The following is a 12,944-nucleotide window of genomic DNA, read 5'->3' as shown; positions in this document are numbered from 1 at the left end:
TTACTCTTGACCCGTGATCTGTCAAATCTGACTCCTGCAGCTTGTGTTGGTTGCACGGTTGTTGTTTTTTCCATGGAATTGGGCTGCTTTTAAACTGTTACCATAGGTTGATTGTTCCCTGTGGATTAAAGGTCTTAAATATTGCACAGATTACATTTGCCTTCTACCATATAATAAAACTAAATATGCTAAATATGACCCTGGACCACAAAACCAGTCTTAAGTCGCTGGGGTATGTTTTTAGCAATAGCCAAAAAAAACATTATATGGGTCAAAATTTATGAATTTTTCTTTTATGCCAAACATCATTAGGATATTAAGTAAAGATCATGTTCCATGAAGATATTTTGTAAATTTCCTACTGTTAATATATCAAAACTTTATTCTTGATTAGTAATATGCATTGTTAAGAATTCATTTGGATAAATTCAAAGGCGATTTTCTCATTATTTAGATTTTTTTGCACCCTCAAATTCCAGATTTTCAAATAGTTGTGTCTGATCCTAATAAGCCATACATCAATGGTTATCAAAGCTTATTTATTCAGCTTTCGGATGATGTATAAATCTATTTTTATTGTTTTATTTTTTTTACTGGCACAGGAAGCACAATTAAAATTATGTTATATTTGTGATCATTATTTTACCTTCCATGATCAATCATACTTGATCAGTTGCAGTACTGACAGTCTGTCTGAAGTCTGCATCAAATCGAGCACTCTGTAATCACAGGTAAACTGTCTGACCGGTCAGGTGTTTGTCATGAAAAAGTGTTCCACAAAAGAGCTATGGTTTGCAGACAGTTATAATAGTTGATATTACAAATACATCTTTTGAATATACCATGTAAACTCATTGCCCGTTAGCTTGGAGAGCTTTATTTTCCCTCTTCAGTAAGTTTTGTCAATTGTTTTGTTTATTGGTCTAATTCTTGTTTCTTGGGTTGCATTGGGTTAGTCCCTCAGTTAATTGTCTTGTGCTTCAGTCCCACCCTTCTGAATTATGTTGCATTGATAAGGAGTTATCACAAAGACTGTTTAGTTGTGCTATCTTACAGACAGTATATAGTAAATGTAAGTTAAAGTGTCACCAATGTAACCGGTTAAAACTTGGAGTGGCAAAGAGGTCTTAATGTATGGTAAGAGTCTTAAAAAAAGTCTTAAAAGGTATTAAATTTGTGGTCTCTGTTATGTTAAAGCTTGGAGGCTGCTTGGAAATTCTGCATGATACACCGTGACTGAATTTAGTGTACACATAAGGAAAATTATAGGTTAAGTAAACTGGAACATGCAACATTTTTGGATTAACCTGTAACATCCCAAGTTTAGTGGATGCTAGAACAATCATGAGCACACACTGTCATACAAATTCCCTGTGGGAGAAATGAGCAGAAAAACAAAAACACTAGGTTGATAATCTCCTGCTGGTCCATCCTTAAAGGCAGGGAGAGAAAGAGATAGAGGGAAGGAATGAGAGAGTTTTGGAGGCAGGGAAGGATAGTGTTTGGGAGCGGAGAAGGTCTGGGTTATGTTTGTGATTTATGGCCGATAGGCTGAACAGAGCTCAGGTTGTGCTGGGGTTCGAGAGCCCATAGTCCCCCACATTGAGTCATTGCTGAGGTCAGCTCTAAGTACAGCAATGATCACTCTTTCCATGAAACCAGGTCTGTTGATATCCTGGTTATACTGCATGAGCCGTCTGAAGCATGATGTCCACTGCAGTGGACTTACTTTACTTTATGTCATTTGTAATTACTAAGAGTCAACCATAATTCTCTATGGCTGTCGTCTATTATATTATGTTATATTACGTAACAGATGGGATGTACAAATCCAATTCATTTTCTCTGTGGGGAATTGATGTTTAAAGATAATTTGAAAACCTTTAAAGATCTTCAATACCCCTGATTTTTCCAAAAGAAAATCTGCCCAAATCGGAGAATCAAAACAAGCAAATGATCTATATACACAATAAGTGTCTTTAAACCAATAGGATACAGTATGGTTTTGATTTATATTGGATTATGTTGGGTTTAGGTTGGTTGAATGACTTATAACTCTTGAACTAAGAAAAAATCCCTATGGGAAAATTACTTTGACAACCAAGAATGGTGAAAAAGTTGGCGGACACTGTTGCACTTTATTGTGGCTGTATAAGTGACTGACATCAAGAAATACAGTTGGAAATTCTATTCTTGCTTTGAAGTAAAAAGAGACATTTTAGTTTGTTTTTATAAGATAGTTCATGCATTATAAAGGTAGTACACTTGGATGATGAATAAGTATATAATGATAATAGTAATTTAAATATTTCTACTGAATTAGAATAGTTGGGGATATTCTTTTACTTTGTATTATAAATTATAAGGTGACTTATTTGACTTAGTTATTTTTTTCCCTTTTACCTTTACTGATCACTTTTTTCTTCGAAGGCCCTCTGTTTTTTTCTCTCTCTCTCTCTTACTCTCTCTTTCTAATTAATCCCCTGATTATCCCTGTAATTAAATCTGGCTATTTTGCTGTATCATTTTAAACAGCATGATAAATGCGTCTTTTTAAGGAAAGGGGCTAGACTGTCTGTTGAGAGTGATGCAGATTACAGTTATCAGAGCTCGCAGCTAATTATTGCGCTTGGCTTTTTGTCCACGTTTGTCATCCTTTCTTTCAGGGCTAAGTGTTTTTATTGTAACCTCAGACAATGTCAGCATCAGGCGCGTGTGTGTGGTCAGAGGGACAGCTGGGAGCTCTAATGACAGAGGCCTCCGCTATAGTTCCTTCTGCATTAAATGAATGGCAGGGAGGTTCAGAACTCAATGGAGTTACACAAATTGCTGGTCTTGGCACATTAAAGCCTTTTGTTCTGTCAGTACCATCCAAATGGAAGTTGTGTTCTTCTCTCCCGCAGTTTACTGTCATTTTACACCGGATCTTCGGATCAGTCTTTTGTGTGAAACACGCTGCGGTGAATGTGTACGCCTGGGCTTTGTCCTGCCCTAGAACGTTCTGTCCGCAATTTAAGACAAGTGCTGCTTCAATGGCTTCATTTGAATCTAAAGAATCGATGCTCGTTTTCCTTATTTTCAGGGAGATTAAATAGATTTTCTGTCTGTGTTTTTATAACAGCTATGTCACAAAGCGGGCTGGAGACGGTGGCTTCGCTACACTCTCATGCTTGCAGCATATTCATAATTCATATAGGGCAAGTTGAAACTGCAGGTAGTAGAAGTGTTAATAATTTAAAGCATGTCTCACACCAACCAAACAGCTCAAAGTCAAACTCTTTCATTGCAGATCAGCTCTGGGCATTCATAGGTGGGATAAGGCATCTGTCACCTCACCAGAACAGGTTTAATAAAGACAACCTTTAATTTCAATTACGAGCTGCCGTTTAATGGCAGTCCCATATGCAGCATTTGTCACCAATCCTCAAAGTCAAAGTGTGACATCAGGATCTTGAGAACATTACCTTGTAATATTGCAGTGGCCTACTTAGACTGCAGCCCATTGTGTTTGAGTGAATGGAATTACTCAGGACCTCTGGATGCGTTTGGCACACTTTCTGAGGAATTTTAATCAAGGAGAGTAAAGGAAGTTCTCCTGAAATGCTGAAATTTTGAGTAAAAGCGTTCACTGTGAAGTGAACACAAATATCAGTTTGCAAGCAGACATGTAGAAGAACACATGCAACAAGTGTTTTATTGAACTTTGGGGAAAAAAATTGGCCATATATTTTCTTCAGAAATAGAGCTAGGGTTACTCTATATCAGTGTATTTATCTATTTCAGGGCATATTGAAATTTATCATAGTAATGAGCTTCCAACTAGTTACCTCTTTTCACGTAAAATTCTGAGTTTCTTACTTCATCTTCAGCTTCAGCTGGTATTAACACAAGTATTGACTAGAGTGGCCGTTGTCGGAGCTGTAATGTGCTCCAGACATGTGCAGTGTAAATAAGGGGTTATCCATCCAAGCATTAATGGCAAGGACAACCCCTTATGCTTGAGAGCAGCCACGTCTAAGGTGTTTCTTTGAGGTTAAAGTAATTAAAGGTTTTGCGATATAGCCTGTTCCTTTTTTGAATTGCCTGAAAAACCACCTCACATGAGCGATATATGGGAGTTTTTCTAAACTTGACGTGTTTCCATTAGGCATATTTCCAATTAGCAATTTTAATTTGCACAATTTGAAGGGTGATGGAAATGCAGCTACTGAAAAGTTGTAACATTTTGTAAAAAGATTTTACTGTAACTGCAATAGGTCTAAAACTTAGGCTGAAGTGTAGTTTAATGCTGCATATTTAATATACTGTTTTATTAGTTAATGCTATCTGTCATGTTTTTTCATTAAAAACTTTAAGAGCGCATATAGGAGTACTATTGTTATAATTTAAGTATTTTGCTGTCATTATCAGCAAAGCTGCATGTGGACCCATTATTAGATTTTTGCATTATTGACACACTGTTTTCCTAATGAATGTTGTTCAGTTGCTTTGACGCAATGTATTTTGTTTAAAGCACTATATAAATAAAGGTGATTTGACTAGAGTTACCATAGAAATTAAACACTTCTGAGTCTGATGCCTTGAAAGGCTATAAGTTACTATCTCGTAATTACAGTAATTCCGATACATGCAGCAGTAGTAAGACTTTTGCTTGGTTGATTCCCCAAAGCATGTAAACAAAGCTGTGTTGTTCTCATAACTCATTTGAGTGGACTGATACAGCAACATTGGCTCAAACAATGGTGTGAGTTTAACCAACCAATGGAATACAAGGAGTGTATTTTTTTTAGCAAATCTATTTGTACTACTAGTAGCACAAAAATAATCCGCTTCACCATTAAAAAACAATAAAAGTCTATTATATGTCCCTGCAATAAAAGGTTGTTCGTTCAGCATGTGTGTGTGTGTGTGTGTGTGGCTTCCCAGATCTGTTTTCTATGGTGTGTTTAGTGATGTGGTTTCTGGGTTTGGTGCCTGTAGGCCTAATGATGTCGTCTGGATAGAATCAGCTCTGATATGTTTGTGACGACCGGGAGTGGAGTATCAAGGCCTGAATGTAAATCCAGTTAGCACACAGAGTGGCTGGGTTCACAGCACACGTAATTGCATTTTCCATCTGTGAAGCCCCTAGGGCCTCGCAGGGCACAGCCTGTTTAACCATGACTATGACCAGCTACCAGACCTGAGCACCCGCTGCGTTTTTAAGGAAAGATGTGTGTCAGATTTTGACCAAATTTCTCCAGAAAGATGCTGTGCGGGAAATCACCTGATATTGTAATGATACAGTTATTCTAGCTTCATCTAAAAAAATTTATATTTCAGTTCCATATAAAGTCATGACTGTAAGTAAGGCATTCTTGATTCTCAAAAAGTATAAACACAAATGGCTCAACCTCAGTTGAGCTGCTTTGAGCAATAGATGTCGATAGGAGGTTCCCACAATGGTATATACTGTATATAAATGTGTTAGTGCATATATATGTAAACTGTAGGTGCTTTAATGAGGGGTGTATTTTTATCTCAAAATTGTGTGTAAATGTATGATTGCATGTTGTGTCTGTTAATGAGACGTTGTGATTAAAGTCACAACATCTCAGTGCTGCTGGGTTTGTTACCATCAGAGACAAGAAAATCACAGCTCATATTACCAGCTTTCATCTTCCACTGACACGCTCCCTATACACATATAAATGCACTTTTCATGACCCCCTCTGATACCCAAATGACAGCGATATTTCTCGTCAGCCAAGCTCTGTGTATTTGCGTTAGCTGTGAGATTCTTTTAAGATGGACATTGATGGATTCATTTCATAAATCAGTTATGATGGGAAGTTGTCATCTGTCTTCTGCTTCACTGGTGGTTAAACATCCAAAATTGGGCAGAAAGGGAGGGATACGTGTGTGTGTGTGTCTGAGGGAACATGTAATTTAAATATTAGTGTGTGCTTTTGTTGGTGTTAGCTACAGTTTTTGTGATTATTTAAACTTATATTTTATAAGCTTTTATAATTTTATTTTAATATTTTATTTATCTACTGTGCTGTCATATCCCTAGCGATAATACAGCTTAGCTGTGATAGGCTGAAGCTCAGCGAATGTTTGTTTAGCCAATGATTGGCTAGGTCGATCTTAGTGTGTTGTATGGCAGATATTGTTCTGCTACAAAACAACAATGTTGCTTCTTTCCTGAAGCCTGTTGATTCTGTGACTCATCGTTTCCTGCAAACACTGCATTATGCCTCTGATAAGGGCAGATGTCTCATGCACACATTTTTAATCATGGTGGAGGCTTCTATTGTTTTTATACTGAGATAATAATATACATTTATCCCCTACCCATAAACCTAACATTTACAGAAACCTTTCAGGATTTTTTTTTTTCATTTATACGTTAATTAATTAAACCTGATCCAGTTACTTAGTCTTGTACATAGGTTTTTGAGATGGCTAAGAGTGCCCAACTTAGCCATCTCAGGTGAGTTCAAACATTCGGTTTGATTGGATAAACATATACAGGGTGCCAAAAAATGTTGTCCAGATAGGCAGCTTACAAGGTTTTAAAACACATGCTAGTTCAGCATCAGCATGCCTTGAACTTTCGTAGATGTACAAAAGAGCTAGAAATGGCTCTCAGTGAGTCAGAGGAAGTTTGTTATTGCCAGCAGAGGAGCGTTGAGCTACAGATGAGCCCAGTGGATTAGACTCCATAATAAACCACAGCTCAGCTCCGAGACGACTGAGAAACTCTGCCAGTCAGTCAGGTCTGTGGGATTTACTGACGGATTTGGTGAGGAAAGAGAAATGGAAGAGGACTTTATGTTTGAGTAGGTTAGTAGGGTGATTAAAGTGGACTTTAATGACCAGGTATTACAAAACAGGTGATGAGAAGCCCACTTTTAATTTGACACGCAGTGTCTCATCCTATAGCCATCATTATGGAAGCTCTTATATAGTTTTATTAACATGCACACTCAAACAGTCGTGCGCTCTGTTCCACAACATTCATACCATCAAGAATGAGCCTATGATTCCTTAAAATGCTGTATTCGTAGGCAGCTAGTATTTTGAAAGAGAATGAGAGATGCCCCTTTCTGACTTAACTGCTGCATTAATCTGTTGGGCAGTGTCATTTGTCAGTTTGCCTCATTATCTGCTGGTCTCAATCCTCTTACAGAGCTTTCAGTTAAATGACTAATAATCTAACGGATTTACAACATAATGAGATTCCTGAGTCGGCACCACTCCTTTTCCAGCTTGGAAGGGCAGCGGGAAGTCCTCTTTCTGGATACATTTGTCTTCTTCCTTTTTCTGTTGTCTCCGTCTCTCTCTATCGCCGTGGGGAGTGTGTTAAAGCACGTTCTGTTCTGGGCCGCTGAGACACGGTGCAGAATTCACAGTCATGCGTTAGCGACGGTAGAGAGCGCACATCCTCTCTACACCAGCGGAGTGCACTATTCATAGACTCACTTGCTGCATCTCACAGGAAGTGCGTGGAATATATGCTACCTAGGATGATGATGCCATTCCTGATTTAATTCTGTTTTTTGATCTGATTACGTAGATTTTTGATTCAATTTAAAATTTTGATTCAATTCGATTCATTTGGATATATCTCTTATAGTTACATTGTCTATTCTGGTTATACTCTCAGCTAATAAATTATATAGAGAACCTTCTACTTTTACAAAACATTATAATATATATAATGATTAACAGCTGGGCCCAAACTTTGCAGTTTCAGTTTTTGTTTAACACATGACTTTATAATGATTCATTAAAAGGACTGGTTTAAATGAATCATTCGTTTGTGAATCAGTTAACACTGGTTCTACTAAAATAACACATCATTAAGATGATGGTAATTATTAAACATTTATTTTCAGTTGTTGTTGTTATTATTAACCATTTATTTCAAGTTGTTATTAACAATTATCATCACTGTGTTGTTGTTCATAATATATTTAATGTACAGTAAGAACTGATTTCATCTGTTTAAATACTTTCACAAAGTTGGGTGTTTGAAAAACCTGTTTGAATGCAGTCATTATTTTTGCCTTTGTGTTTGGTGAATCTGTTGGCACAGAAATGACACACCTGACCTTTAAGGTTAATGATTTGAGCACAATCTAGAGATGTGAATATAAATTTTGACTTGAGGGGTTGAGTCTCGAATTGGGCCAAAAAAACGATCCAGCCTAACCTAGCAACCTAGCAGGGCATTGCAATACCCTGTCAAGCATCATAGCATTATAGCAGTGGGTTTTGCATGGGCAGGCACCACTCTAATATTCTTCCGAAAATGTGAAAATCTCATATTATCAGTATTATTATTAAAAGAGAGGTGTGCAGACAGATGGCTCTGCTTTTGCCCTAAAAATAGGCTGTTTTTCACATCATATGATGATAGGGTTTATGCCTAGCTGAATGGAGGAAGTATGAACACGCACACACATCTGTACTCGCACATGAGATTATATATTTCATCTGTCGGTTGGTCTTATTCATTTCAGATTTTTTTTTTATCAGTCATGTGTTGCATACAGATCTGATGATTGTGAAAGCTCCTCACAGTCTGTGAACACACACACACAGAGCAAGACACAGACCTTTCCAAAAGCGCGACAAGCTCTTTCATAAATAGTAAGAAAACCTGTCGTATCGGGGGGAGAATTTCACGGGCGGCTCCTAAACCCTTATCATTTTCTAAAGGTAATGAGAGTCAATCTTCCTCTCTGCTCACTAAGGCCTAACCTGCAGTCTCTCAGGCCCCCTATGCCAAGGCAGGCGCTCTATCACAATGCCTGATAATTTACCTCTTCATAGCTGTGAAATGGAGGAAGAGAATTCAGGTGTGCAGTCGGGGATAAACGGGGGGCTTTGTGGCGGCACCAAGACCAGCTGACAGGCATCATGTGTGCGTGACAAGAGAGGAATGACTATTCTCTTGGATTTAGAACCTCAGACTCGCACACGGCCGTGAGATCATGCCATCTGGAGCACTCTTCCGAAGGATGCCCTCTTTCAGTCGCAACCTCTAGGTCTCTCTTTTTCACCTATTGCTTTCTCTTTCTCTAATAGCTGTAAATGTAGCTATCCCTTTAAAGCCATTCAGAGAACTGCTTTTTTCTTCTTGCTCACATTTTCTTAGAAAAGTCTTCGATATTTTCTGTAAATCCCAGGTCAAAATGTTACTGTAAGAGCCTTAGGATGGAGAAATCAGAGGCCGATATTAGATACGGTTTAAATGGATGTGCTTTTAGAAAGCGGAGCCTAGTGACAGATATTTTGCATCTTATCTTTCACAAAATGTGTGAAAAGGCCAAGACTTTATTTGCAGAGCTATGATAAGCAATTTAACTCTTAATGTGTTCACGCTCTTGTTGTAGAATTAGTCAATGTTTCTCTGATTGTAAACATTTACATTCAACTTGTACCTTTCAGTTAAAAACTTGTCCTTCAGTTAATTCTATTGCCCATTAATACAAAACGTTTGCCTGTACTTGCAAAATCATATGAGATTGTTCCAAAATTGCACATTTTGACTATGAACCCAGTAAGCTTTTATTTTTTTCTCCTACGTATTTTCTTACAAGCTCCCAGTCTCCGTGATGGCCCGTCATGTAATTTTATTCATGTTATTCATTTCCATTGTGCCTAATACCTAATTTGTCATTAGTGGCCAATAGTAGCTCTAAGGCATTTAGCAGTGGCCAAAAGAGATTTTCAGAATGATTTGTTCTCCTTGTACACTTTCAAGATGTCAATTTGGGTTGGAGTATTTAATCATATCAGGTGCCTCTATAAAATAGCAGTAGATAATTCAGTCTAGAATTATCTCCTGGATAGTTTGAGAAAATACTGACAATAAAATAACTCCATGAATGCTGAAATGACCTCGCATCCCCTCGCAAAAAGTTTACCACATGAATGGGTGTCATGACATTCTTGATTTAGTTTTTCTGCATTGTTTTGAACTCTGTATAGTTTGTGTCATGTGTCCAAATTATTCACATAAATGTCGCTGAGATATCTGTAAGAATGTTCCAGAAAGAGAAAGAGTTTGACAGAACTTCAAAACACAGCAAGCAGTAAACACGCTGATGGATGAGTGCTGACAACAGAACAAGAGCGAAGTAAATATGAGCCGTGATTCACTGCGACCGGTCACTCTGCTCTTATATAAATGTTATAGTAAAATCTTCTCAATCTTAAAACACCATTTCACTCTCGTTCCTGACTGAAATGGAAAAAAAGGCTCATTTCTTTCTTAAAAAATAAAAACACCACTGTGGTGAGGCCAGTAATGATGTCGTCTGTCATTCGTCCTGCCTGACCGCTCTGGCTGTGATTGACAGTAGTCATCCACCTGTGACAAGTCATCAATCAAAGCAAAAAAAACTTAGGGCTCCGGAACGTATCCATGGAGACAGGAATGGCAGAGGGTCCTCGCTTTCCCAACTCTTACATCTTTGGTTAGGCTCTGTTTGGTTTGTTTCCCATCAGCTCCACAGCGCCTCTCTTTCTCTCAAGTGCTAATTGGCTGAAACAGTAAGATGCACTAGCTGGAGTTGACATCCCAGGATGAGCTCTCTCGGCAGATCTTTATCCTGCTGTGTGTGACGAAATGACACATTTAGCAGATGTACACATGTGTGTTCTCCTGAGCCTCTCTGCAAGTCTCTTTGCATTCTGTTTGAGTTTATGTACAAACTATTACCCAGCAGATGATTATTTTTATATCATTGAATTAAAACAATGAGGAATGCCATTCTATTTACAGATATCATTGCACACCTGGAAAGTGTTAATTAGGGCCCAAGCACCGATAGGTTTGAGGACCCTATTGGAATTGTTTAGTTACTTCTTCTTCTCTAAAATGAATCACATTTTTGAGGGCCTAAACATGCTCAAACTCATGAAATTTTGCACCCACGCAAGAAGTGGTGAATGCATCTGATATGGGTTTCAGAAGTGGGTGTGGCAAAATGGCTCAGTAGTGCCACCTTTAAAATTTCAGAAGGGCCCCTCAAGTTATTTTTCACATACATCTACGAAATTTGGCAGACACAAGAAAACACACCAATACCTATAAAAAAAAGTCTCCCAGTACGAAGTCCAAAAACCAACAGGAATTCTGTTATTTTCAATTTTCTCAGCAAGTTTTGTGCAAGTTTTGTCCTAAAGATTTAAACAGATCAACACCAAATTTGGTCCGTGTAATCTAAAGCACTTTGTGACATTAAATTGTGAAGATCTTGAGATTTCTCTAAAGGGTGTGTCAGTGACGGCCTGACAAACTTTGTTGTTTCACCATGAAAAAGGAAGTTGTTATAATTCAGGAATACAATGTTCGATCTGCCCCAAACTTCACATATGATAAGATTTCTGTCCTGAACACATGCTCATTGCCATATTCAGTTATAGTCATTGCACCACCTGCTGGCAACAGAAAGTGGCATGCTTTATACTTTAATGAATTCCTCCTAGAGATTTAATAACATCAACATTATGGGCCTTATTTCAACAATCTAAACGCAAAGTGTAAAGCGCATGGTGCAGGTGCACTCAGGGCGTCCACTTTTGCTATTTTAATGATGAAAAAACGGTCCGTGTTTTTGGAATGCATTGTCCCTATTCTCTTAAAAAGTAATGGGTGTAACGTTCAAGAAACCAATCAGAGTTTCATCTCCCATTCCCTTTAAGAGCGAGATGCGCTCGCACCATGGCAGATCGCTGTTTACATGGTGGAATTTGTTGGCGGAAAAGCTGAACACTTCTCAAGCGAAGAAACCAATCTGCTCGTGTGCAAAATTAAAGCCTTGCGTCGCATTGCGCCGGGTGTATGATAGGGCCTTATATTTGTTCAGTCTACTCTTAAGGCCTTTGCAATGTTCAATTGTGATGATCTTGCGTTTTTGTTAAAGGGTGTAGTCTTGGAGGCCTGACAAAGTTTGATGTTTCACCATGGAAAAGGAAGTTTTTGAAACTCAGCCATAATCATATAATCATGTAGCGCCACCTGTTGGCAACAGGATTTGTCATGTTTTACACTAACTCAAATGTACCATGTTCAATCTACACCAAACTTCATGTTTGATCAAAGTCCTGGCTTGAAGATATTCAGTTGTAGTTATAGCGCCACCAGCTGACAGCTAATAGTTTGGCACACATAAACGACTTTGACATTATTCTTCTGATATTACTTTAAATACATAATACTGACCATTGCTGTTTTTCTAAAGCCACCTGGTAGCAGTGAGCCTTGCTGCAAGAGCCTTTTCAATGCTTCAATTTGACAATATGAACCTTTACGATAAGGCACAGTTGAGATGAGGTCCTTTTGTCTGCCTCCAATGTTGTAGTCAATGTGAACACACCTTAAGAGAGACATAAATGAATCAAAGTCTCACTCCACATATAGTCTAACTCTGTTTCTCTGTTTGCAGCTGACCCGTGTCCCAGTGGAGGCCTGCGAGCAGTACTCATCCTGTAAAGAGTGTCTGGGATCTGGAGATCCTCACTGCGGCTGGTGTGTGCTTCATAGCATGTAAGTACAACCCTCCTGCACTGACAAGCTCTTGAGGATCATATAAAGGATGTACAGTATGTGTACTAGATGTTGTTTAAAGGGATAGCACCCCCCCCCCCCAAAAAAAAAAGTTAAATATATCATTATTTACTAAAACTGTAATGTACAGTATACAGATATGGTATGACACGACTAAAATTTTTGGGTGGATTATCCAAGAGGCATGTGGGGTGTTATGTTTTCATTTAGAATAATTCAAGTAAGTCACATTTAAGCAACTGTGTAAGGAACAGCTCTCTTCACCGCCTCACATTTTTCCCACTAATGGTTCTCAGACATGTGCACACACATGGAAACACGTAAACACAAATACTCGTACACGGCCACCTTTCCACCCACTGTGTAGAAAGTGAGG

General features: G+C 38.3%; 1 protein-coding gene across 9 annotated transcripts in view; it reads left to right on the top strand.

Annotated features, from left to right (window-relative positions):
- Positions 1-12,944, top strand: part of plxna4 (plexin A4) — a 229,723-nt gene that overhangs the window by 143,399 nt on the left and 73,380 nt on the right. For all 9 annotated transcript variants that reach the window (XM_059511099.1, XM_059511104.1, XM_059511102.1 and 6 more), the window contains one exon: positions 12,447-12,547. In XM_059511099.1, coding sequence (XP_059367082.1) covers positions 12,447-12,547 — 101 coding nt within the window. The remainder of the gene's footprint in view (positions 1-12,446; positions 12,548-12,944) is intronic.

Source organism: Carassius carassius, chromosome 26 (assembly GCF_963082965.1).
Source record: "Carassius carassius chromosome 26, fCarCar2.1, whole genome shotgun sequence".
Classification (NCBI taxonomy): Eukaryota; Metazoa; Chordata; class Actinopteri; order Cypriniformes; family Cyprinidae; genus Carassius; species Carassius carassius.
The sequence above is the reverse complement of the archived record's forward strand: the minus strand, read 5'-3'. Positions and strand labels throughout refer to the sequence as shown.